The 23,833-nt window shown below is 52.5% G+C and overlaps 1 protein-coding gene across 2 annotated transcripts in view; it reads right to left on the minus strand.

Moving 5' to 3' along the window:
* The window catches only part of Kiaa1671 (KIAA1671 ortholog), a 91,269-nt gene that overhangs the window by 44,670 nt on the left and 22,766 nt on the right, over window positions 1–23,833 (minus strand). The window contains exon 1 of one of the 2 annotated variants that reach the window (XM_035443497.1): window positions 17,381–17,431. The exons of the other annotated variant lie outside the window; for it this stretch is intronic. Within the exon in view, the coding sequence (XP_035299388.1) occupies window positions 17,381–17,431 (51 nt within the window). Of the gene's footprint in view, window positions 1–17,380; window positions 17,432–23,833 lie in introns of those variants that run through there. 2 annotated transcript variants of the gene reach the window in all.

Consider the following 23,833-nt stretch of genomic DNA (forward strand, 5'->3'; position numbering starts at 1 on the left):
CAGAACTCCACTCCTCAGAGCCACCCCCTCTCTAACACACACACACACACACACACACACACACACACTCATGCACACATACGCACACGCACACATACATTCACACACATACATACTCAGGTGCACACACACTCATACACACATACACACATTCATGCACACACATGCATGTGTGCACACACACATACATTCACACAATACACACTCACACATACACACTCATGTGCACACATACATATACATTCACACACACACACACACACACACACACACACACACACACACACAGTTCCAGAAGCCACGCTGAGCCACATCCTATCATATTCCAGTAGAATCCTAGCAGCCAAAACACAAGGCCTTCCAGAGCCCTCCCATACCACAAGGCTAAGTGAACTGTCACTTTCCCCACTGCTGGGACCCCCAGCACCCCCAGTCCACTGCAGCTCCCCACAGGCCTGTAAGCATCTTGCTTCTGAGTCTGAGACTCCCTGACCCATGACACAGGAGCACAGAGTCACCTGCTAAGAGCACCCCAGCACCTGTCTGGTCCTGCCTCGCTGAGGGTCCACTAGCACGTGGGATGTGCTGGGTGTCTGCAGACTGAACATCTAAATGAAGCATGGAGTTAGGAAGGGAGAGGAGGATAGGATCTGTTTGTAGGAAAATGTCACACCCTACCCCTGCCAGCTCTAAGACTCCCACTGTCATGCAGGAGGCCACCCTGGCACCCTCTGCACTCAGACCCCCCAGGGATTCCCAAGGCACAGCTTTCTGGCAATTGTTTTGTGAGGGTTAAGCTACCATAACCCTCCCAGAGACACCTGAGCAGCATGATGGGCAGGTCATGGGGAAAAGCCTCCCTCAAGATGCACCCAGTCTTCCTATGATGGCTGGAACCCTGGCAGCCATTTTGAGGACGTTCTGTTGTGGGGAAAATAGGAAGCTAGGAAGAGCCCAGGTTGGTCCACTGACGAGGGACTTAAGATTATCTCTATAAGTGCCAGATGGTGACTATTTTGGGCTCTGAAAGTCACATGTAGCTTTTCCACAACCTTTTAAAGATGTAAAAACTCATTCTTAGTTCACAGGCCATATCTGGCCAACACCACTCTCCCTAGTCATGTTCTCATCAGGTAATTTACTGAGGCGGCAACATCCTCACTGTTTGGCTGGGAGTCATGAGGTCATTTAATGTTCAACCTCTGACAAAATGACAGCAAGGGCTGGTGGGAACTTTGGCTAGATAAATCTGGGAAAGGGTGCAGGGCGGGGGACACCAGCCATCGATTTGCAGAGTTCTGGTCAGGCCTGGTGAAGGCTTGCAGTTAGCATGCAGTGATCGTTACCATTTACGACCGGCCATCGGTGCCACAGCTGGATCTACCCAGGCCCACGCTACTCCTGAAGCTAAGAAATTTTGCCTTCTATTAATCTGCAGCACACTCTGCGATGGCCTGACCCCTGCTCTGGAGCCCACCTGCTCCTCCCATGTGGGGACACAGGTGCTCTACCCCTCCCTCCCGGATTTCAGCACCGGATTTCACCACACGCCACTAGAAGACTCTCCTCCAAGCAGGCTGTCCCTATGTCCCCTGCAGAACCCATCTTCCTCTGCCATCCAGCCCCATTAGCCAAGCTCACCCACCTGTAAGAGATTAACGGGACCCCAGTCCCACTTACCCCGAGGCAAGTTCTGGCCTGGCCCCCTTCCACTCTCCCCAGCTCTGCTGCTGCAGTAGGGGTGCGGGGCTGACACCAGCTCTGTCTGGGCAGAAGTGTGGCATCCTCCCCGGCTATTCTTCCCCCATTTCGATCTGCACCCAGCCACTATTACCCTCTTCCTACCAGTGTATGCAATGGACACCAATTCTCAGATTTCTGGTCTCCCCATTCTACTCCTTCCTGAGCTTTATACTAGTGTACGAAATCTCTATGAGACCCCTAGCCTGACCACACCCAGGATACCTCAGACCCTCTGCCCTGTCCCCCAAACTCCCACTGCTTCCTCCCTCACTCACCTCTAGGCTGGTCATATCGACCATAGGTCTCAGCCTCCCTGAGTTGTTCCCACCCCAGAACTTTTACAGGCCTGAACCTGCCTCCCAGATCCTCACAGATCCAAGTCCATCTCTCTGCCTTTGAGAAGTGCTTCCAGCCATGCAGCCTCCCCTCTGCCCTGTCCTGCCATCTTCACACAGATCAGTGCAAGGAACAGCTGTTTCCTCTGCATTTGTGTGATCTGTCTTGCCTCCCCACACTGGGGGGGGGGGGGGTAGAGCCGGGGTCACACTTGCCACTAAAGTTAGCAAAGGGCTGACAAGATGGCTCAGAGGGTAAAGGTGTTTGCTGCCAAGCCTGATGACCTGAGTTCAATCCCTGGGACCCACAGGGTATAATCAGAGACACGACCCCAATTCCTACAACTTCTCTTTGACCTCCACACACAGAGACAAAGACACACAAAATAAATGAATAAATAAAATTTAATTTAAAAATTACTTGAGCAGACAGACAAATGAGGGGGGTGGGGCAGCACAGCATCCACTGGATGGTGATGGGGACAGCCAGAGGTACCCTTCACTCGGCTGCAGTGAAGCCACAGAGACTGGTTGGCCAGCATCTTTTCTCAACCCCCAATTTGAAAAGGTTGATCTAAATGCCACGACCTGTGACCAAGGCATGTCGGTTGAAGGTCTCAGGCTGAGAACACAGCTCTCCATGTCCCAGTAGCTATGGCAACTGAAATTGTCAAGTACAATTTGTCTCCTTCTGACTTTACACACAGAAACTCTGGAAGCACATGTCCAGGCCCTTTCCTGGCAACGGGTACAGAAGAGACCTCGCTTGGCCACACGACCAAACAGGGTGTCCTCACTGTGAAGAAAGAGCCTGTCTGGAGGTGCTGCAGGCTCAGGACCACCAGCAAGAGCACACAGGAAAGGCTAGGACACTGTTTACCATGTACTAAAAGGTCTTTTCCTTCCAGGACTCCTGCAGCCCTCAAGAGCCCTTGCTCCTAATAGGAAGTGACCTGGAGGCCACAGAGAACCTGTGTCCTGATAGGAAGTGAGCTAGAGACCATGGAGAACTTGCACAGCCTCCATCCCCCTAACTCCTCTTCATAAAGCTCATCCCTGGCCCAAGGCAACAGGAACACTATGGAAGCAGGTGCCATGCTGTACTGTTTAGGGGCAGGTGGACAAGAGGAAAGTCTGTCTGTATCCCTCAACGACAGGCTGACCATGAAAGTGAAAGCTAAAACAAATCCTTCCTCCCCCAAGCTGCTTCTAGCCATGACATTTTATCCCATCCATAGGGAAAAAAATCAGGACACCCATAAAAGGTGACCAAGTGCCTTCTGGGGAGAGGGACCAGCTGGTGCTCATTCTACAAATATGTGAATACATGTCTGTCACCCTTCCTGGGAGTGGGGATGAGAAAGCATTCAGGGACCCCATCTTGGAGCCCCTCAGAAATCCCCTTCAGGGAATCATGAACAGCAAGATGGCCATGTCCATTGTGTATGTGTATGTGTGTCTGTATGTGTGTATGGTGTGTATGTGGTGTGTGTGTGTGTGTGTATGGTATGTGTGTGAGTGTACTATGGGTGTGTGTGTGTGTGTCTATGGTGTGGGGTGTATTATGGTGTGTGTGTGTGTATTGGGTATGTGTGTGTATGGTGTGGAGGGGTGTGGTGTGCATGTGTGTATGTATGTTTGGGGTGTGTATTGGGGGAGTGTATATGGTGTAGGGGTTGAATGGGGGGGATGTGTGTATTGGTTATGCATGTATACGGCGTGTGTGTGTGTGTGTGTGTGTGTGTGTGTGTGTGTGTGTGTGTGTGTGTGTATGGTATGTGTGTGAGTGTGTGTACGTGTGTACAAGCATACAGAATCTGGAGTTGACCATCAGGCACCCTCCCTATCACTCTCTACCCTATCACGCCCTCCCTATCACTTCTCTTCTGAGATGGGGGTCTCTCACTGATTGGCTATCACTCTCTACCTTCTCTTCTGAGATGGGGGTCTCTCACTGATTGGCTATCACTCTCTACCTTCTCTTCTGAGATGGGGGTCTCTCACTGATTGGCTAGACTGACAGCCACAAAGCCTAAGGATCCATCACCCCAGGCCTGAGCTGGGCTACAGATGTGCACAGCTGCACCTTGACTCTACATGGATGTCATCTCCACAGCACCCATCTTTTCTCTCAGACAGGGCCTCACTGTGTGTGTGGCCCAGACTGACTTCAAGTGCATGATCCTCTTACTGCAGACTTCTCAGTGCGATGGCAAATGTAACCACAGGCCTGGACTCCTTTCTTGTATTGGAGCTTCTCACCAGGTGACAAGACACTGAGAGCAGCAACTGTCACCAACTGTCATGCTCAGGACCTCATCAACTAAGTCAGTAGCCTGAGGCCTGGATGACAGTGGTTGGCACCGCAGCATGACATTTCTCTGGGAAGCCGGGTCCCAGGCTTGGCTTTCGGCTCACGGGCCCTCTTCCCCAGTCCTTAAGTGATGGAGGCACAATGCCTTGGCATGTAGGGCCAGCACACCACGTGAACCCCATCACTCGCTCTGCACCTGGAGTCCCAGCCTGCACCCTGCCCCTCACACTGCACTGGGGGAAACAGGCCTGTAATTATGAACAGCAAGATGGCTGTGGAGGTTTGTGGAAGCTGCCTCTGGGGTGGAGCCCCTCAGAAAGAGGGGTCTGACAAAGCCAGACCCACAGCCAGTGTTGGAGAGCAGGATCCCCACCCCAAAGAGAAAGAACCTCTTAATGCCCTTTTATGGTGGGAAAGGGGACTTGGGTCAGCAGGCTTGTTCTGACCGCAGACTTGGAGCCTGGCTCTGAGGGAGCCTGGATCAGTCCTCAGGGTCAACGGGCCTTGACACTGAGACACGGTGACCCGATGGCTGGTGTGGGCTGGCACAGCCTGCTCTAAATTTAAAATGACTAACGTGGCTGGGAAGAGGGATCCTGGGGGTGCTGCTCCATAGCAGGGCGGTGCTGGCTGAGGTTTGGCAGGATGCCACAGCCGCTCAAGGCCAGCCTAGGCAGCAGTTCCCAGCAGCCTGTGCAGTTTCCTGTCCACCTGCGTGACCTGAACAACAGGAAAGGGTGGCAGCAGGGACCCACCCCAGCTTTCTTCTCCATCCATTCTGCAGGGACAGAGACTCTCGGAGGGACCAGGACATGTGAACTAAGCACTGATGAATGTCTGACACTGTATGAGAACCTGAGGAACGAATCGAAAAACAAGATGTGGGCCAGCTTCAGAAACATAATCATCTCACAGGGTACCTGCCCAGTGCCTTTTCGTACCAAGCCCAGCTCAGTCACAGTAACCAAATCAACAAGACACATCTCTACCCTCAAAAAGCTCACTTTGACACTGGCTCAATATTAACAAGCACCAACTGTGTGCAGGACCTCATGCTAGGAAATGGAAATGAACAAGGGGCCCTAATTGCTTATTCTTTTCAGCTGTTCATTCTGTCATCCAGTTCTATACGCAGCTATTGAGTACTTTCTGTATACCCCACCCTGAGCACTGTGGACAGAGCTGTGGTGTAGCCAGTACCAATGGAGAGAAGATCCGACCATTCATGTCTCACTGGTGGACACCTGGATGCCCGGCTGTGTGACAACACAGGGATGGGGCATAGTCACCAGCTCAGTTGCAACCTTCTATGAGCCTACTGTGTGTACAGGATAGGAGGCCTGTTGTGACCTGCCTCTTTCCCCTCTGACCAGCAAAGTATACACCTGGCACCTACTGTTTGCCAGGCCCTGGGAAGTCAGTGAATGAGCTTCATACACACGTGTCTAGATGTTCACCTGGTCCCTCTGTCAGAACAGAAAGGACCTCTCAGTTATTCAAAGTCGCAAGACTCCGGTAGCTGGGCAGGCCACACACGCACCCCAGGCTCACATCTAGAGAGGAACATGAGAGAATCCACAGGAACTCAGGGATAGCCAAGCTCAGGGGAGGCTGGGAAGAACTGCCCATATCTCTAACAGCGTGGAGGTGCACAGCAACAGACAGCAGCCAGGCTGGGCCCTCAGCATCTACACCCTTCTGGACTGAAGGGAGGGCAGCATAGCAGGCTTTGTACCCACTCTCCAAGAGGCTGAGGAAGTAGGTCTGTATCGCCTCCCTGTGGCCACTGGGATCCACAAAGACCAGCAGAAGGGATGCCCTGGGCCTTCTGTGGCTGTGCCTTCATGACAAACAAACAAACAAACAAACAAACAAACAAACCCACAATGTGGTTATTACACCAGCTCCCACAGCCCAGGCCTGTGTGCACAAACACCCAGACCATGAGTGAAAAAATTTTCAGAAGAAATATAGCTCTCAGTCACTGGGGTGTCCAGCTGACCCATTCCCAGCCAGGGACAACTGCACCCACTGTGCCCTGCTACACTTCCTGTCCCCAGAATCAATGACTGTGACAATGACTAGTTAGGGCTACATCTTCAAGTGGCTTGTCAAGACAGGATTTCAGCACAGACAGGACCCCAACAAGTCCCCGGGGTCCTGCAGATCCAAGAAGGGCCTAAGAAAATGGAAGACAGAAGATGGGGTTCCCACACTATAAAGTTCTGTGTACCCAGGAACCCTGGCATCATTAGCCTCCAAACCTCTCCAGATGCTCTGACCATGCGGCTACCCAGTCAGCCGTGGGGGTTATGGGATGACTTAGGTTCACAGGGCACCGAACCTGATCTGCTCTAGGAGCCCTGGGTCACCTGTCCTGGAAGACAAAGGCCGCTTTCACTGGGCATGGCTGCTCACACAAGCCTGAGCGGGCAGCAGGGCAGGGAGGGCGGCCCCAGCAGGCCCCTCTGGGAAGATGGCCAGATGGCCCAGCAGCCCCAGGGGCCCTGCAAGCCAGGGCAGTGCTGAGGGCTGGCCCACTTCCCCTCATCTGGGTCCCTCCCAGTTTATACCTTCAACAGGGTGAGAACAGGGAGAAGGATTGAGAAATGCTGATGGATTCATCAGAATGCAAAAACTGAATGAAGGAGATACCTTCAGCACTGGGATCAAGTCAGAACACAGAGCAGGCTCCAAGGCTTGGCAACCTGGGTCAGAGCTCCCTCCTCTGCTGACTACTATGTGGTCTTCTGGAGGTGATTTAACCTCTCTGCACAGAGGACAGTGGTGTCTCCCTCCAGGACTGCTCAGAGGACACAATGAAGCTCCTATGCTGGCACCCTGGTTACAGCTTAGAACACTGAGTAAATTTTGCAAAAGCCTTAAAATCAGTGGTTAGGCTAAAGGGAGGCCACTAGGGTGTCTAATCCAATCCAAGTGGTATCTTAGAGGTTGGGGGTAGGTGCTCATGTAGTTCAGGCTGGCTTCATCATCCTGCCTCTACCTCCCAAGTATTGGGGTCACATACTCAGGCCACTCCACCTGGTTGGGGGTGGGGGGCATCCACACGAGCTGCAGGAAGGAGAGCTCAGGCATCACAGAAGCTCACACACAGAAGGCTCTGTGAGGTCACAGCAAGAGGAGGCCTGTGTGAGCCAAGGACAAAAGCCTCCCAACACCTCGATCTTCACTTTGGCCCCCAGAACCTCTGAAGGGTGGGGCTGTTCTGTGCCGAAGGTTCTCCACACTCACTCAGGATTCTGACAGGGTTACATTCCAGCAACTCTTCCAGTTAGAAGAGAATGAAGACTGCTTCTCGGAGCACACAAGGACAGTGGCAGTGGTGCTCACACTGTGCTAACAAAGCCACTAGCTGTAGAGCAGCAACCTTCCACACCCAGCAGCCACTTCCCCTCTTGGAGAAAACACCTACAGAAAGCATCGGGTTCTTTTACCCGTAGACATTTCTTCGGTTTCTTTTCGAAGTTTCTTTTTGACATATATCTATCTGTGTGAATGTAGAGATTGGAGGCCAAACGGCGGGACTCAGCCTCTCCTCCCAACATGTGCGTTCCAGGGACGGAACTCAGGTTTGGCAGCAAGCACCTTTACCCGGCTGAGCCACCTAGCAAGTCCTCACTTTTATCTTGATTGCCATGTGCTGTGTATATTCATAGAGTCCAGCATGACCTACTGGCGAGAATACACAATGCACAGCAACCCACTCAGGTAACAGGTGTAACTACCTGAGATTTATTGTCTCTTCGATTGGGGAGTTCTGTCACCATGATCCTACTACACTGACTGCAGAAGCAATTCCACCCTGCAGCTGCAGTCCTAGACCCTGAGCCTTCTCCATCTTCCTCAGCTCTGGGAGCCTCCATCTACTTCTGCAAGAGTATTCACTGAACTGAAATAGCTCAAACTATGGACACCTTCACATCTGCTCCTGAGATAGCCAAATATTTACTCGGACGTATTTAAATTGTAGTCTCTGGGCACCAATCACAATGACAGACACAGAGACACCCTCCACACACTCCCCCCGGAACTGTTTGGCTCCCATGTTTGATGGCCCTCCCCCCTTACTCTCCCTCTCCCTTACTTCCTAGGGTTGGAAACTCTAAGCATAGGCCCAGCATAGGCAGGACACTCAGTTCTCCACACACTCAGCCAGCTGCTGGGCCAATGAATGGTGGGCAGACGTTCTCTCAGAAAAGGAGATTCTGGGCCAGGGAAGGCAGAGATTAGCACAAGGTCACAGGGATAGGGCAGGGCCCCCAGCATCCTTGCTGGGCAGAGGCACTCTCCTACTAGCCGAGGTCTCTCTTGCTTCTGGACATGACCATCATTGACCCTCTCAGCTCAGGGACCCCTGTGACAATTCCCTTTGCAGCTCCAGGCATCCCCTATGCTCCCCTGAGGCAAACATGGGGCAGAATGGCTACCAGCTGCCGCAAGTCTCCCCTGCTACTGTCGGAAGCCAGCTTTGCTGTTCCAGCACCAGTGTGATCTCTCTGGGCAGCACCCCAGCATTTGCAAAGTGCCTCCAGCTCTTACACCCCACCCCCCAAAGTCAGCCCCTGGGATGCACAGGGACTTGTCCTGGAACCCCACAGACACCAGCGCCCCCCAAGAATCTTCCTGTCCCTAATATAAAATGGTTCTGCTTACACAGCACATCCACACTGTCCCCACAATGGCCAGCCTTTAGCAACTATGATCAAATAAAGTTTAACAGCAAGCAGAGGGGGCCACACATGCTCAGAGCAGGTGTGGCTTTTTGTTTGAGGCAGGGTCCAAGGTGGCCGGGGCCAGCCTGGAGCTTACTATGTAGCACAGATGACTTCTGATCCTCCTGCCTCCACTTCTTGTACCATCACCACACCTGGTTTATGCGGTATGGGACTGGAACCCCAGGCCTCAGACACGCTAGTCAAGCACTCTACCAACCGAGCCACAGCCCCAGCCCCAAAGGCGACTTTTCACCCCTGTATTCTAACTGGCCTTTGCTGAACGCGTGGATGTGAACTGAGAATACAGACACCTCCCGTCCTGACACTGCTAGAAAGAGACAGTTCGGACGCCGGCCATTAGGGAAGGTCTATGGAACTCAGGTGTGAACCATCCAAGGCCGACCTTAACCTGTGAAAGGCAGCTCAGGTGGGAACCACTGAGAGCTGATCATACATAGCCTGCGAAAGGCAGCAGCTTGTCAGGACCAGTGCACCCTCTACTGTCCAACCTGGGAATCACTGAGACAGAGGAGTATCTGGCAGCAACTCCAGCCAGAAGGATTTAAATGTGAAGCTTGAGGAACATAAAGACGGCGGCAGCAATGGTGGCTCCCTCCGATTTATTGAGTACCTACTGTGTGACACCTCTTCCCTGCCCCCCACTGCTCTCTATGTCGAGGGGCAATTTCTCATCTCGACATAGGTGTGAGGCGAGGAAACAGGCTGAAAGTCAATGCCACTCACTAGGGGTCACGAGCAGGAGGGAGACATGGACTTGAACCCAGGTCACTGTGCCCACAACTCCCCTCCCACTTTACAGCAGCCCTGGGACTTCCTGCATACATAGGAAGAGGCTCTGAGGAGAATTTAGACCAATCCTTCAGACCCAGAGAGGGCAAGCGATTGCTCAGGGTCACACAGCAACTGTATCCCTCTCCAGCTTCCCAAAAGTATTCTAGCCACATAACCACCCTGGATGACCACAAGACTGACATGCCCTTTTGAACTTCTCTAAACCTGGAATGCTTGAAACCCAGCAACAAGACAGCAGGGGCTGTGGCCAGAGACTTCACTTGAAAGCAGAGCTCCCACAGTACATTAGCACAAAAGCCATGGTGAACCACTGAGTCCCTCTGAGGGCCAGGAGGTAGCCTTCCATGCTCAGGGGTCACCAGCATCCCAAGGTCTACTTCCATCTTTCTTTAAGGTAAGAAGTCTGTGACAAATGCTGAGGACGAAACAACAGGCAAGAGAGAGGTCAGGCCATGGCAGGGCAAAGTCTGGAACTTGGGCTAAGGGTATGGCTTGGGGTACAGCTGGGATACAGCTGGAAGTACACTGGGGCCCAGAGACTGTCATGGAGAGGGAAGGAAGGAATCGGTCCAGACAGCTGGATATTGGCTACAGCAGCTGAGCAGCCGCAGATCTCCCTGACTAAAGGACTCGGGGGTGCCTCTTCCTAGGACTGGACACAGTGGGAAGGATGTAAGGGGTAGAAAGCCTCAGACCAGGACCTGGTGCTTTTACTTCAAGTCTGTTGAATCACTAGGGGCTCCTCGTGGCCTCTCCCTTGCACAGCAATCAGAGATCCCTCAAAGCCCAAACTGGACTCATAGTCCAGTTCAAAGTGTTCTCCCCTGGGACTCCAGTGACCTCACGATCCAAGGTGATGTCCTCAGAGTGATCTCATACCTAGTATCTCCTCACTAGCCTTCCGCTGACTGCCTCCCCTCACCCACTCTGCCTTAGTCTTTCTTTTTAAACAGGCACTCATCTCAGGCCCTTTGTATAGTTTCATCTCCTCCCAGCATCACCCCACCTTCTCCCCCTCCTTCTCCCGCCTCATACATTCTCAGGAGGTCTCCCTGGCTCCACTCAGTCAGCCCCTGCTGTGTATCTTGCCTGCACCTTCCTTTCCGTAGCACACCCCATATCCTGACACACTACCTTGAGTTCTATGTCTTGGTCATTGTGTATTGGCTCAACTACCCACTGGCTGGAATAGACTAGCTTGCTCACAGAAGGGGCCTCCAGGAGTGAGTGGGACTGACAGCACCTTCACTGTCTTATACCAGCATAGACTGCTAACATTTACCCAGAACCAACTGGATAGAGGGACTTGTTTGTGCCACCTCAGCAGCATCTCAGGGTGCCCCCGAGAGGAAGCTGCTACATTATTCCCATTCTACAGATGGCAAAACTGTTTCCAGAGCTGAAGAGGTCAGTCCAGGCCCTGTGAACTGGCCAGAAGCAGAAACCTGAGACCCAGACTCAAAAACCCCTAACAGGCTCCACAGCTCTAGTCAGTCTGAAACCCCAATGACTCATGTCCTGTGGCCTAAAATGTCAGCCCAGGTCGACGGCTGGAAATAGACAGCTCTTCCATTTCAGCCACAGACGTCAGTGAGCAAAGCCAAACCAGGCCTCAGTGAGGGCTAAGAGGCTGAATGTGAGACCCAGACCACGACCAGAGCCACAGCAGAAGCAGCAACGGCTTCCGGGGTGGGCAGCAAGCGCCAGGCAGCCCTTGGCCATCTGCAGCTCAGGTTTACGGGCATTAAACCCCAGCAGCCTCGGACAGTGCCCACACCTACTGAGCACCCACTGCGCACCATGAGCCATGCCTGAAGTCATGTGACCTGCCACTGGAGTCCTTCTGTAATGGTGGAAGTACACAGTGTCCCCAAACAGGACTCATTTTTACACCTCCCTGTTCAAATCCCAGCTTAGCCTCTGACTGACTGTTGACTATCAGGGAGTTACTGGATCTCTAGAGCCTCAGTTTCCCCACTTGTGTAATAATAATAATAATAATAATAATAATAATAATAATAATAATATATCCACCTTTAAGGTTGCTGTGAGCTTTGGTGGCCTCATATGGAGTTCTTGTGTGTCCCTTCATGACTATTACCGATGTCACCAGGGAGAGACCATAGGCCACAGAGGGGTACAGTTAAGCAAACACTCTGCAAGAATGCCTGGGAGGCAGACAGCCAAGCCAGCAGTATTTAGACATTTTTTCCATCAAAAAAAAAAAAAAAAAACCCTCTGCTGGTGGAACGGGATGTGGACAGATGAAGCACGGCCACCACAGTGGCAACTGGGCGACTCGCCTCCATTCCTCCATAGACAGTGAGGCCCCCAGACACAACCCTGCTAGGAGCAGCCTGTGGGGCAGAGACTCCAGGTCAGACACAGCCTATATCACTGGCTGCCTCAGTCTCCCTGCCAAGTGCTGTGCTCTTACTGTGGGGGCTCCCACCCTGCAGCAACCATCGAAGGTCTCTGTGTGCATGCTGCTTCCTGACTATACTCTAATCAAGCTGAGAGAGCCACAGAGTGCCATCTCCAGGCCTCAGCACAGGCTGGAATCGTCAGGGACACAGATAGGAGATGAGGGTGATCTCGTCCCTTCCCAAGCGCATCTGGACATGGCTGCTCCCCAAAGCCCTGCCCCTTATCCCAACCAGTACTGCTAACTCCAGCCACAGACAGGGAAACAGAGGCTCAGAGCCTAAAGTCACCCTGCCAGCAAGGGCTAGAGCCTCACTAAAGGCAAAGGCCTCCTCCTTCCAAAGCCCTGGGGTTCCTTGGTGCCACACTGTGCTGAAAGCTTAAGCCCTGTGTGGGCTCTGCCACTGGATGCCAAGTCACCTCAACCCTGGTGGCCTCAGTGTTCCCAGTAGTTAAAATGGGACAAGGGGTACCTGACTTCACATACTGACTCTGACATGTCCAAGTTTGCAGGGGTGGCAAACAAGACACCAAACCTCACACGTTTCCGTTTCCCCACTGCAAATGGAGGCAGTACTGAGATCAACTCACAGGGGCCAGCGTGAGGATGGGGTGAGCTACCCACAAAACCCACATGGTTCATACCAAGGGATCTTTGTGAGGGCTCAGTAGAGTGGTACTGGTGACAGCTTCCAGCTGGATGCCCAGTGGCAGGCCCATGGGCCCTAAGAGGGTCTGTCTGCTTAGCTTATCTCCACAAGATTAAGTGACTCCAAACAGCCCCAGCAGAGGAAGCCACCAGCTCGGGTTACTAATGACACATAATAGAAACTCAATCTCCTCCCACTTCCCAGCTGATGCAGGGTGGGCCCAGAAGTGGGGGTAGAGGGGCTCACCCCCAGAGCTGTGTGCAAGACCAGGCTGTAGATAGGAAGCTATGGACGACAGCCCACAAATGGCCGCCCCTCTGCAGAGATCTGCTTCAGCCACCCTTGACCCAGGCCTAAGGAAGACTTGAGCAACCTTGAGAATAACTCAGGAGTGAAACCCATGCTGAGGCTAAAGGGCACCGGGAACATCTGAGAACAAACTACTGCCCAAGCAGGAGGAACTGGTTAATTTATCAAGGCTGATGACAGGAGAGGGCATAAGCCATTAGACGCCATGCTTACCAACTGGGCTGTTTGTTTTTGCAGTACTGGGGATGCTGGACAAGAGCTCTTCCACTGAGCTAAATCCCCAACTCTCTTCTCATCTTTTTTACTTTTGAGATAGAAAGCAAGTTGCCAAGGCTGGCCTCGAACTCACTGTGCGGCCCCAGCAGGCAGGTCTTGAACTTTTGATCCTCCTGCCTCAGCCTCCTGAGAGGCAGGGATGACAGGCCCATGCCTCCATATCAACCAGGAAAGCATTTTAAAGACATGAGCAGCTGCCCCCACCTCCATCCCAGGTCAGTGAGCACACACAAGTGTGAGCAACCAGGACTGACCTGGTTGGTGGGCAATTGTGAAGCCCTGTTTAGAATCCCACATAAGATAGTAAAGTATAGACTGGGCTCTGAGATTGGATCCTACTAGAGAAAGATGCCAAGGGGAAACAGAGCCTTTGAATGCAGAAGTCCTCCCTGTGATCCTCCTCTCAGCTGCCCATAAGTCCTCCTTCTCAGCTGCTCATCAATCCTCCCTTGTCCTGCTCCCCTCAGGGGCTCATCAATCCTCCCCTATTTCCCTGGATTTGTTCGCCATGACTGCTCTTGACGGTGCTAAGGGAGCTAGGGAGGCTGCCCCACCTTCTATGGCATCAAACAGCACCCTTGGCCTCTATCCACAAGATACCAGTAGTACCAGTCCCCACCCCACCCCCAGTTAAGACAACCAAAAATATCTCCAGACAGACTGTCAAGCATCCCCAAGAGGGCAAGATTGGCCCCTCAGAGTTCAGAATTCAGTCTGGGGTTCCCAGCAATGAGCTCATGCAGATTCCCTGCTCTCTGTCTGTCTGTCCTTTTTTGATAAAGTAACTCCATGTAGCCCAGGCTGGCCTCTAACTTGCTATGTACCCGAGTGAAGTCCTTATCCTCCTGTCTTACCTCCTGAGCACTGAGATCATGGGGGGGCCAGGGGGTGGGGGCGGCAGGGAGGGGGTATTTCATACCTGGTTTGTACAGTGGATGGAACCCAGGGTTACCCACATGCTAGACAATCCAGCTGAGCCGCCTTTCCAGGACTCATTTCTACTACTGATTTATTTATGTGTATGAGTGATTTGCCAGCATTGTGTCTGTGCACATCTGTGCAGTGTCCAGGGAGGCCAGAAGAGGGCTCGGATCCTCTAGAACTGGAGTTTCAGATGGTAGTGAGCCTCCATGTGAGACTTCTATGAGAGCAGCCAGTGCTCTGAACTACCGAGTCATCATCTCTGGAGCCCCTAATTTCCGGTACTCTGCTGGCTTTCAAGAACCCAGAAGAAGGGCACACCGGGCTCTGATGTCCCTTCTATGAGCACAGATGCTTTCCAGTACAACACAGAGAACTGACAGGGGAGCAGTTAATCCCCTCATGAAAGAAATGGCATCCATGCTCCAGGGAGATCCACAACCACCACCTCACTGATCACAGCGAGAGTCACAAGGGTCGAGACAGGGATGCAATCCAAGCAGACAGACAGAAAGGACACTAGGCTGCACTGTACATACATGCACACACATAGAATATTACACATCCTTTACCACTCAGGACATCATGATTGAACATGGAAGATACTGAACTAAATAAAGGTACTCGATGCATGATCTCACTAATAGGGGTGAGATATATATATATAAGGCAGGAGAGGGATGGTGGTGACCAGAGGAATGAGTTAGGATGTAGAAATGGGGAGACATTAGTCAAAGGGCCCATAGGCTGACAACAGCCATGTAGAGACCCAATGGGAAGCAGGAAGAGCACCCCTTGCCACTGCTTAGCTCCCCGCTGCAGTCTCTGAGAGTGGCTTCCTGAGAAAAGGAAGTCCTAGCTAGCAGTGGCTGAGCAGAAGTGAGTGAGGGCCTGGAGGAATTGTGATGAGGAAGTATGGATGGTGGCCTGTCCCCCTCTCTGCAGATGAGGAGGCCACAGCCGCAGGAGCCTGTGGTTTGCACATTCCCAGGCTTCCCACAGAGGAGGCCACAGTAAGAGTGTCCACGTAACTGCAGTCAGAGGGCCGATCCTAAGCCATGGTCCCAGACACCTGTGCTGGCCTTTGTCTAGTAACTGAACAGAACAAAGAAAACGGTGGGGTGATGGCCAGGAGGCAGCAGTGAGGCCCCTGTCACCCACAAGAAGCAAGTGGGTAGAGAGAGTTCCACCATGCCATACCTAGAAAGACCTAAACTGCCTTGTGCCACCACCTTCTGGTCCAGGAGAGGAGCAAAGATCAAGGTCACAATGAGTGCAGCCCAATGAGGGGCTGAGACTCTGCCTACCCATCTGGCACAAGCCAGACTGACTAACTGCCGGCCCCTGCTGTGGAACTTGCCATGCACTCTCAAACTGCCTCGCCCACCGACCCTGCTCTTTACACACGCTGATTGATCCTTCTGCCCAGAACACCCTCCCCTGACCCCTTCTTAGATCCTCCTGAGCTCTGCTTTGTCTGCCATAGTACCATGCTCTGCCCCACACCAACATAGACCTAAGTCCAAAGCTCCCCAGGCCAGATGTCCCCAAACCCAGGGCCCTATGCATCTGTGTTCCGATATCCAAACTGCTGCTAGGGGTGTTGAATGAACACGTGACTGCAGCTATCTACCCATATGCCTGACCCCGCTCCCATGACCCTAGGGAGTGGGCATTGTAGCATAGCCACATTAATGTCCTGGCACCAGGGAAGCTTTCAGGACCCCATGGGCTGCAGACGTCAAAATATAAATAAGCAGGACATGGTGGCACATACCTGTAAACCTGGTGTTTGGGGGGCAGAGGCAGGAAGACAGCTGAGAGTTCCAGGCCAACCTGGGCTACAGAATGAAACCCTGTCAAAAAAAAAAAAAAAAAACAGATGCCAACAGTTCTCCTCTCTTCAGGTTCTTTGGGGGCATTCTGCACATTCTAATATATTTGTATCTTACTTTTGTGGTTTAAAAAAAAAGGAAAAATAAACCAATAAATGATGGTTTCATGTATCATGAGAGTTTGTTTCCCAGTGATCCGAGGGCACCTAGGACTGGGAAGGTCTCCTGTGCTCCAGATGTTGCACACGGACTTCCGAGGGCAGTGATGCTGACAGAGAGGGATGCTGGGAGAGGCCAAGGAGCAGAGTGTTTCCTGAAGCTGCATTTTAGAAGCTTGGTAAAATCCTGTACGGCAAACATCTCAAGTATTTGCAAGCATTCAGAAGGGGAAAATAACATTTCCCAAAACTTTCCTTTCTGGGCATTCTAAACTCAGTAGCCAAGGTTCCGGAAAACCCCGAACACTGTGATGATTCCCTGGTAAGTTCTTCTGTTCCCAGAGCCCTGAAAGTATCACGGTTAATGTGTCTCCTCAGTCCTACCAAGGAAGAGAGGGCGAGTGAGCTAGAGAGGGCAAGCAAGCTGTGCAGGACACGCAGATCTGTCTCAGTCAACAAAAGGTTTGAAAACACTCCAAAGAGCCCTTCGAGGTGGCCACCCCAACTGAGGTTCCCACGCTGTTCTGAGGGTTCCCCCCCTCTGGTGTACAATGGGTTCCGGCTTCACTCTTGTCAAGTTTGGGGGAAAAGGAAAACAAAGCTATGGAAGACAGCAGCAAGGAGCCCAGGAGCCCCAGGGAAGCATGTTTCCTGAAAGACCAATAAGCTCTGCGCTGGTTTTGTGCTCACCCAGAAGACAGAATCAACTGTGCGGGCTACAGTCCCAGCTCAGGACTCCAGGCTGTCCTCTCCGACCCAAGCTGCCCACCTCACCCATGCTTCCTCCTCCCACAGTCTCTGTTAGCCAGGCGAAAGGCACAGACCGCTGAGCGGAAGAGCCGCAGACTCCTGGCGCCTACACTCACCCACAGGTACCGCAGCAGCTTCAGCAGGCTAGGGCAGTAGTAGTAGTCCATCTCCAGCAGGCTATGGGCCCCTGGCAGTGCGCTGCTACCACCCTGAGGGGGTGGCTCCTCCCTCCCCACTCCTCTCACCACCCCCAGAGTCAAGTTCAGGGTGGCATGAATCTTTCAGAAGCCAGGGCTCACAGCCAGACAGCTGGACAGCCCTGTGAGCAGCCACCACCTCTGGGGTAAAGCTGCAGCCTGGTCCCCAGAGCTGGGTGCCAGCATCCCCCCTCAGGGGGAGGGGGAAAGGAGGCGGGGCCAGGCTGCTCCTCCCCCACCTCTGCTCATGTGGTCCAGGGAAACCTAAGAAAGAGCAGGGGCTAGGGGTGTGCTGGGGACAGTGTGCACAGCTGAAGGAGTGCGGGCTCTCCGTGTGACAGTGAGTGTGGGTGAGCGTGCTAGGCAAGTGTGTGGGAGGAAGAGTGTGTGTGTGGATATGAATGCATGGTGCTGACAACTGTGGAGTGTGTGCCTGTGTGCGTGTGGTAAGAATGTGCCTGTACCTACAAGCATGTGTCTGTATGTGGAAGAAGGATAAGGACACTCGAGTGTGCATGTGTGCATGTATGTGTGTATATGTGTGCATGTGATATATGTGTGTGTGTTCGTGCATACACTTGTGGCACACAAGTCTGCATAGTTCCTCTTCTCCCAAACCTTCAGGGAAGGAAGAAACAGAGTTGAGCACAGGCTCCCAGGGCACAGGCTCCCAGGGCCCTCCTGATACCTGTGCACCCTCAGTTTTCCCCATTTTACAGAAAGGGAAACCAAGGCCCAGAGCAAGCTAGGACCTTGCCAACATCATAGTATGTAATTGAGGTACAGCTGGCACCCGGGCCTCCCGGGCACATGTCCTGGGCTCTGCCCACCCCTGTGGGTAGCCTGGGCAGAGTAGGGAAGACACTGTGGAAGGTCTTCCTGCCTCTAGAGCCACCATCTGTGGCTGTGGGTGGTGGTGGTGAGGGAAACCATTTCCATTCTGCAGATTAAGGATGCAAAGCAACCCAGATGACCTCTCCTGGATAATTCTACAAAGGGGCTGGCCTAGTACTCTTCTCTGAGCCTCAGTTTTACCTTCTGAAAAATGGGAAGAGTCGTGCCCACATTTCAGGGTTTGAAGAGCTAATGAGGCAAGCAGAGAACAGAACACTGAGCGTGATCTCACAATGGCAACACAAGGCTGTGACCACTGTCCGAGTGAGAATCGGAGGCTTAGAGATAGTGTCCCAAGATGACTGCTTATTCAGTGGGAGCTGGGATTCAAAGCAATGACCCCTATTCAGTGCCACCTTCCAGAGACTGGCATCCCGCAGGAGCTCAATAAAGAAGAGCCCAGCTTTCAGGAGGGCCCAGGTCCTGGTTCTGAGAGAGGAAAATGAGGTGAGAGACAGGGCAGAAGCAGAAGGTGGGTCCCTGGCTGACTGGTGCCTGACATACCACCCAACTGATGGGAGAGGCAGAGCAGCTAAGGGGAAACCCCTCACCAGGGAGGCTGGGCTTAGCTGCTAGGGTCCCTCACCCAGTTCATCTGCTCTCTGCTCTCTGGGCCCCTCACCCAGTAAGCCCAGGCCTTAGCTGCCCACAGTTAGTCCAGGGCTGGGCAACCTCAGGGATGGCCAGTTTAGTTGAAGGCCAGGTCCACTCCCAGACTGACTGACAGAACTCTGAAGACAGCCTTGCTACCTAACTAACAGAAGGAAAGCCAGGCAGGGCTCTCTGACTAATTGACTGATTTATAACATAATGGAAAGCTGGGCCTGAGGGAACCAGTGAATGACAAGACCTGGAAGCTACATTCATTCATGGCTGCTTGGCTGCTGTTCACTAACTAACTGCACTGACAACAGCTGGAGAGCTGGGCCCAGCTCATCAACGGGCTGACCAAATAACCAACTGGTGGAAGTTCAAGACCATGCCCTGCCCTCAGACTGACTGAATTAATGAATAAACAAACAGTGGCAGGCTGGGCTCTACTCATTCACTGACTGACAGGACTCCAAGAACTGACAACTGACTGACTGACTGACTGACTGACTGACTGACTGTCAGAATAATGGAAGGCTAACAGAGTGTGGAGGAGCAGGGGACTTCCGGGCTGACTGCAGACTTCAGGACTGCACAGAGGCGGAGTCAGCAGACAGATCCTGCTGCCTCTAGGCTCCTAGCTGAGGGGCAGAGTGGACTGAAGGCTGCTGGGAGGGAAGGAAGGGTGAGACAGGCAGGAGGTGAGGGGGCAGGGATATGACAGGACTAGGAGGTGGGGGTGGGGAGTAAGAGACACGGGGATATGGGATGACAGGGGCCATGATGGAGAGCCACATGGACAGGAAAGAGAAGAACCCCAAAGGCAGATGGCCCCACCAGACAGCCAGGGACATCGTGAACAGGGCCCAGCTGGGGAGGGTGAACAGGAGGCATGGGGGTGGAGCCTTGATGACAGTGACAGGCCCAGGAGGGGGGGGTATAAAAAAGAAACTACCACAGCCAGACTTGGCAAGTTCATGGTGCAGGTGGAATTCACTGAGGATGGCAGATGCACAGGGGTCCCAACCCAGAGTTCTCAGAAGCAGCTTCTGTCCACTGCCCCACCCCGCCACCCTGAGACTACACTGAGGTGGGAGGCTGAAGAGGTGAGACCCATGGAACTCCTCCACCAGCCAGGAAACCTGCCTATGTAGACCAGATAAGCCACTTATGTGAGTGTCCCTCACATACTGTCCCGTTTCCTATCTTCCCTGGGAGAAATCCCACAAACATGCTCCCACCGCAAAGTCCTATCTACCTCTCACCACGAGACTCTGTCTGCTGCATGGGCTGGATGGTGACCTTCAAAACTATGCTTCCACCTGGAAATTGTGGCAATGTTTGAAGCCAGTCTGCCATGCAGACGGTATAAGCAACCAACACGAGATCATTCTGGATCACGGGGGTGGGAGTGGGGGAGTGCCTTACTACTGATGGCACCCTCAGAAGGTGACAGTCATGAGGGACTCACTTCTCAGACTCTGAAAGGGCTGTCGGGAATGTTGAACCTTTCTGCCCCTCCTGTCATATGAGGATGTCCAGAGGCACCACCATGAGGAAGAATAGGCCCTCTCCGGACATGGAACCTCTAGCTCCTTGACCTTGTGTTTCCAGCAGTCAGGAATAAATGATATCATCTATCAGCCCCTTAGTCTGGTGCCTTGCTGTGACAGCCCCAAGGCACAGTCACCAAGGAGTCTGTGCATTCACTGCCGAGATATAAACCCAGAGGGAAAAGCCAGGCAGACTATGGAGGGCGTGTGGTTACAAACCAAGGAAAACCCACAGCCTCTAGGAACTGGAAAAACAGCATAGTGTCTCCCCAACACTGTTTGAAGGGAGGTAATCCAGGTGACACCAAGACATCTGACTCTGGCCTCTCAAGCTATACGAAGAGACAATACAATGTATGGTGACCCTCAGGGCCCCAGCTAACCTTTTCCCTTCACCTGGTGCTTTCCGCCTGGCTGGCTCCACTCATGCCTGAGGTCTAGCTACTGCCTAACCACTTTGTCCTGTAGTCTGCAGCCCAGACTCAAGGCAGACCCAGCCACAGAGTCCTGGGCTCCTCATGGGGCAATCAGGCAACGCTTCCAGCAGGCCAGCACCCTCTGGCTCATCCTGAGGCCCCTTCCTGGCCACTGTAGGTCTGGAGAAGCCCTCAGATATGACTCAACTCCAAAACTAACCTGATGCTTCCAGAGCAGTGATTCTCAACCTTCCTAATGCTGTGACCCTTTAATACAGTTCCTGCTGTTGAGGTGACCTCCAACCACAAAATTACTTTTGTTGCTACTTCATAACTGTAATTTTGATACTGATATGAATCGTAGTATAAGTATCTGATATGTAGGATATCTGATATGCAACCCCTGTAAAAGTGTCTTTTGACCCCTGTACTAGGCTGGTTTTGTGTGTCAACCTGACACAAGCTAGAGTCATCATTTGAGGAAGGAGCCTCCGTTGAGGAAATGACTCAATGAGATCCAGCTGTAGGGCATTTTCTTAATTAGTGATCAGTGGGGGAGGGCTCAGCCCATTGTGGGTGGGGCTATCCCTGGGCTGGTGGTCCTGGATTCTATAAGAAAGCAGGCTGAGCAAGCCATGAGGAGCAAGCCAGTAAGCAGCACCCTTCCATGACCTCTGCATCCGCTCCTGCCTCCAGGTTCCTGCCCTGCTTGAGTGAGTGACTGTCCTGACTTCCTTTGATGAACAGTGATGTGAAAATGTAAGCTGAATAAACCCTTTCCTCCCCAAGTTGCTTTTTGGTCATGGTGTTTTGTTGCAACGATAGAAAACCTGACTGAGACAACCCCCAAAGGGGTCCAGCCCCACAGGTTGAGAACTGCTGCTCTAAGGGGTCAACACCAGGGTTCCCAAAGGTGAACCCAGGTCACTGCTGTACCACCTTTTCTTTGGGTGCTGTTTTAGGCCAGGCCAAGGCGTGCATCTGTGACCTCCATTTAAGTATCAGCAGGCATGCAAACCACATGGCAGATTACAGCTTCCTTAAAATGTGGCTGGACCTACAAGTCACATTCCTGTGCAGGGACAGGGCAGGTGCTGCCTGGGGACTGACTTGGTGACATCTCTCCCACTCCCTACAGCCCAGGCATCACCCACTCAGCACTCCCCCTGGGGTCCTACTGGATGCTGTCCACTACTGTGCGCAGGGCCCTGCATTAGAAACAGACCTGAGGGGCTGGAGAAATAGCACAGTGGTTCAGAGCACTGACTGCTCTTCCAGTGTACCCAGGTTCAATTACCAGCACCTACATGGCAGCTCACAGCTGTCTGTAATTCCAGTTCCAGGGGACTGGACAACCATGGCAACACACCAATGTAAATAAATAAAATAAATAAATTTAAAAGAAAGAAAGAAACTAAGAGGCCTGAGATGTTACCCACTTCAAGTCAAGGGTGTGGTATCTCCAAAATGTGTCAAGTCAGCAACAGTATTTCCAAACCCACAAGGCTCTCATTGTGGGCTGGCCAGTGCCCCCTCTCACCCAGTACACATTCTTTTCAGAAATAAAAACAGATTTTCCCCCCTTTTCAGTAGAAAGGAATCACTGTGAAAATACACATGGCTAGCACCAGCACGGAGGGTCACAGAGCAGCATCTTGACCCTGGTGCAGCCCTGATGCCAGGCTCAAGCACCAGAAACTGCCCCAGTCACGGGGAAATGCAGCAGAACGGCAAGCGTGTCACAGTCAGTAAGCTTTGTGGACAGAGTCAACAGGGCCATGGAAAGCCTGGTCTTAGAGGCTGAGAACAAAGTAGACAGGCAAAAAATAAAGTTAAAAAATAAAAAAAGCTAAAAGACACTTGATGTAAAGTCTGGGCTGGATTCCAGGGACCCACATGGAGGAAGGAGAGAACTGAGACCACCACAATCCACGATCCTCACAACTCTCTCTCTCTCTCTCTCTCTCTCTCTCTCTCTCTCTCTCTCTCTCTCTCTCTCTCTCAATGAATGTTAAAAAACAAAAATGCAATGTGTTGGTTAGAGCCCCTCCACTCTGCCCTCTGGTGGATACTGGTTAAAGTTAATCTGGTAAGAAGGCTGAGGTGGAGAACAGAAAACTCATCCAGGAAGCACCCCCAGCACCACATCCTCCTGTAAGGCACAGGGCCCTTCCAGTGGGTCTGAGCCCCAGCTGAGGCACATACATGCCCACAGTCTTGGCTCTTTCCAAACTACCTCACTTCCCATTGCCTTGACTTCCCCAGGCCTGGGTCCTGATGGAAACTTGTCACCACAGTGTACGGGTCCAAGCCTTCTTAAATTCCTGCCCTGGCTGGGTCTGGCCTCCTGCTAGCTCTTGATGCACAGTCCCAAGGGACAGGGCTTGCAAAACTATATTTGGGAACCCTGAGGTAGCCAGGGTGGCTCAAGGGAGTCCCTGCCCAGTGATAATGAGCTGGAATCTGTCTACAGAAATCTACCCACCCACCACATTCAAATGCCCCACACTCTTTGACCCCCAAGGGCCTCCCACTGTGGCAATCCATACTGATCATTCTCCTGACTCTAGTCAGGACGTAACTCTTCCGATGACCTTCCTTCCCATCCCACCTGGTTCCTTCAACTTGCCTGTCAAGACCCGGCAGAAGCCATAGTGCCTTTGGCTCCCTCACAACCAAGCCATGGAAGGACCCAACCAGTCTCCATCCGTGGGGTGGGAGACCTGTGTGTGTCCCCTCTTTGGCTCTTGATCCAGACTCTCCCTCATTTGTTCACTAAACAAATATGTATGGGGCCTGAGCCCCAGAGGCTGGCCATTCCGGTTTGAGGGGAGGAAGAGGTAACAAGCAGATAGGAAATCTACAGCCGCATAAACAATAAGTGTGGATGGAGTGAGGGTTGTGGAGAGATTAAAACC

This window comes from Cricetulus griseus, chromosome 4, assembly GCF_003668045.3.
Source record: "Cricetulus griseus strain 17A/GY chromosome 4, alternate assembly CriGri-PICRH-1.0, whole genome shotgun sequence".
Taxonomy (NCBI): domain Eukaryota; kingdom Metazoa; phylum Chordata; class Mammalia; order Rodentia; family Cricetidae; genus Cricetulus; species Cricetulus griseus.